The 3,081-nt window shown below is 58.1% G+C and overlaps 1 protein-coding gene across 4 annotated transcripts in view; it reads right to left on the reverse strand.

Annotated features, from left to right (window-relative positions):
• The window catches only part of LOC113204654 (ALK tyrosine kinase receptor), an 11,656-nt gene extending 8,850 nt beyond the window's left edge, over window positions 1–2,806 (reverse strand). For all 4 annotated transcript variants that reach the window (XM_052265786.1, XM_052265782.1, XM_052265780.1 and 1 more), the window contains exons 1-8: window positions 2,675–2,806; window positions 2,013–2,249; window positions 1,818–1,913; window positions 1,275–1,552; window positions 986–1,180; window positions 713–903; window positions 522–623; window positions 94–319 (exon numbers count right to left, since the gene is read on the reverse strand). In XM_052265786.1, the coding sequence (XP_052121746.1) occupies window positions 94–319; window positions 522–623; window positions 713–903; window positions 986–1,180; window positions 1,275–1,552; window positions 1,818–1,913; window positions 2,013–2,163 (1,239 nt within the window). In that variant the 5' untranslated portion in view covers window positions 2,164–2,249; window positions 2,675–2,806. The remainder of the gene's footprint in view (window positions 1–93; window positions 320–521; window positions 624–712; window positions 904–985; window positions 1,181–1,274; window positions 1,553–1,817; window positions 1,914–2,012; window positions 2,250–2,674) is intronic.
• Between the last annotated feature and the right edge of the window lie 275 nt (window positions 2,807–3,081).

A 3,081-nucleotide genomic window follows, 5' to 3' on the forward strand; every position in this document is an offset into this window, starting at 1 on the left:
TGGGAAAAAATAAAATAAGGAAAAAAAAGGAAAAGCAGAAAAAACGATGTAAGATTGAATTTCTAGTGAAGCCCCTCGGTCCCTCGGTCCTACCTGTAGGCAGCCCGCGAGCTTCTCCAGGATGGTGGCGAAGTCGGGCCGCTGCGGGGGCTCCGGGTGCCAGCACGACGTCATGATGGCGTACACGAGCGACGGGCAGTTGGGCGGCGGCTCCAGGCGCCCGCCGGACACCACGAGCGACATGACGTTGCGGTTGGCGCATCCCGTGTACGGCATGTAGCCCAGGGACATGACCTCCCAGAGCAGCACGCCGTACGACCTGATCACGACCAAATCGGCACAGTTTTTTTTAAAAAATTATTTGTACACGACATGATAAAAAGCGGTGCGAATATTTTGGATTTGTAGGGCCAGCTATTTATTACTAACACCAGTGCAATTTTTTTTTCAGCTGCCGGAACTCTTTTTCCAGCCGTAGAGCACAAAAATGTCATGTCGGACGCGGAACTCGGTGGACTCACCAGACGTCCGTCTTCGTCGTGAAGATGCCGTCCAGGAACGCCTCCGGCGGCATCCACTTGATGGGCAGCATGGCCTTGCCCCCCTTCCGGTAGTAGTCCGACCTGGAACCGAGCGCGCTCTTTGTTTAACAAACCGAAAACACACGATAGTCTGCGACCGCGGGGCTCACTCAAACATTTGGCGCGCTTACATGTAGACCTCCCTCGCCATGCCGAAGTCGGCGATCTTGACGATGCGCCCGGGGGTCTTGGCCGTGAGCAGGCAGTTGCGCGCCGCAATGTCTCGGTGGATGAAGCGGTTCTCCTCCAAGTACTTGCAGCCCTTGGCCACGTCCACGCAGCACATGAGCAGGTCCTTCATGTTGAGGGCGGACGGCCGGTCCTGCCGAGAGAGACAGAGAAAGACCTTGTTGACGATCCTATCTATAAGCCACGGGGCTGTCTCTCTGGACGCGGCCTCTTACGTTTCGCGGCCTGGACTCTCGCAGGAAGGTCTTTAGGTCGCCGCCGGACAGCAGCTCCAGCACGATGTAGCGCGGGTGCTTGTCGAAGCACACCCCGATCAGGTGCACGATGTTCGGGTGGTTGAACTTGCCCATGATGAGTGCCTCCAGCATGAAGTCGTTCTCGGCCTGCAGCGTGGAGAGCTCGGGCAGCGTCTGGACGAGAGACGTGCGTTATTGGGATAGAGTCCACCATAACAGTACGAGCAATTTAAAAAAAACACATTTGACCTTTCTAGCGTGTGTTTACCTTGACGGCGACGGGCATCTCGACGGCGTCGCCCGGCCGCATCTTGTACAGGCCCTCGTACACCTCGCCGAAGGCGCCCTGGCCGAGCGCGCGGGTGAGGCGCAGGTGCTCGCGCGGCACGTCGCGCAGGTCCTTGAGCGTGTAGCGCTCGCCGGCGAACTCGTAGTTGGGGTTGGTCTCGGTCATCAGGTCGTTACGGAGGTTGCGCAGCTGCAGGTCGGCGCCGCTGGGCGTCTTGCGCCGCAGCTGCAGCTCCTTGCGCTTCTGGAACTTGTTGTCTGCGGAACGAGGAGGACACCCCGGAATAGGGTCAGGTAAATACCGTAAAAACGCTCAAAAATCGGTAGTTTTACGAAAAACTCTAACTTTTCCTAAAAAAATCGGGAAAATGTTCATCCTTCCGGAAAAATTTTGTTGATTTTTACCCACTCAAAAAAAATTGAAAATTTAGCAACCAAAAATTTTCTGAACACTTGTTGCTGCGAAAATGTTTTTCTGGAAATTCTACCCTGTCTATTCGGGAGGAATAAAAACTATACTCACAGGTGTAAAAGGCAATGGCGGACAGCAGGATGAAGAGGACCACGACCAAGGTCACGAGGCCGACGAGCACGTAGTCGGCGATGTCCTGGCTCTCCGCTGCAAGCAAATGCGTGAGATTATTCTCAATGCCCTCTCTCTCTCTCTCTCTCTCTCTCTCTCTCTCTCTCCCCCTCCCCCTCTCTCCCTCGCACTCACGTTTGCAGGTGTTGCCGTTGACGCGCTCCCCGGGCGGGCACACACACTGCACGAGCGAGCGCTTGGCGTTGAGCGCCGCGCAGTGGTACTGGCAGTCGCAGCCCTTGATGCCGGGGATGATGATGACCTCCCCGGGCCCGTCGTGCGCCATGGGGGTGACCTGCCGCTGCGAGCCGGCCAGCACCACGGAGTAGCCGCCCTCGCCGTGGTAGAAGCGCTCCGTCCACGCGTTGCCGCCTGCGAGCATGACGCCAGTGAGCAAGAGCACAGCAGACCCGATAGCCCGAGACAACAACCCGCAACAACCCCCGAGGCCGGAGATAGACAGTAAAAATAATACTAATAAGATATTCGCGAAAAATTGTAATCTTTCCAGGAAAATTTGAGTTATCTTTGACAACTCAGAAAAAATACAGGCTGGTCCACAGACCCCTTCCTTTATTTTCCTTATACTGTACCGAATGCAGGCGGGTGGGCGGGCTTGCCTACCATAGCTCGCCGTAGCGCCATATGGCCCCGTATGGGTATGCAACCCGGCCGCAGGCCTGCATCCGGTACAGTATAAGCAAAATAAAGGAAGGGGTCTGTGGACCACCCTGTATAAATCTGCAAACAAAATTTTTCCCCATATTTTTGTGTTGAAAGTATTTTTCTTTGCTCACCCGAGTAGCCGCCACCGCCACCGCCCGCCGCGCAGCCACCGCCGCCGCCCCCGAAGCCGCCGTCGCCCTTGCCGGAGGTGCTGTTCCTGCAGCCGCGGCCGCCGAGCCCGCCCTGCAGCAGCGACAGCCCCGCGTGGTCCGAGACGTTGGACGCGAGCCAGCCGCCGCCGGGGCCGGCCGGCTGCGTGCCGAAGCCGAGGCCCGCCGTCGCCGCCCGCGTCGCGTTCTCGCCGTGCCCGTGCTGGCGCTCGTCGTCGGGGGCGTGCCCGCCCTGGGCCTGGCCGCTCCCCAGCCCGCCGCCGCCCCCCGCCACCAGCAGCGCCTGCGGCTTGGCGTTCCGCGCCCGCGCCTATGCCCACAAGCAGAACCATAGTATTAGCACCCGATATAGAAAAATCCCCCCAAAA

Source organism: Frankliniella occidentalis, unplaced genomic scaffold (assembly GCF_000697945.3).
Source record: "Frankliniella occidentalis isolate FOCC.00 unplaced genomic scaffold, Focc_3.1 Scaffold3, whole genome shotgun sequence".
NCBI lineage: Eukaryota > Metazoa > Arthropoda > Insecta > Thysanoptera > Thripidae > Frankliniella > Frankliniella occidentalis.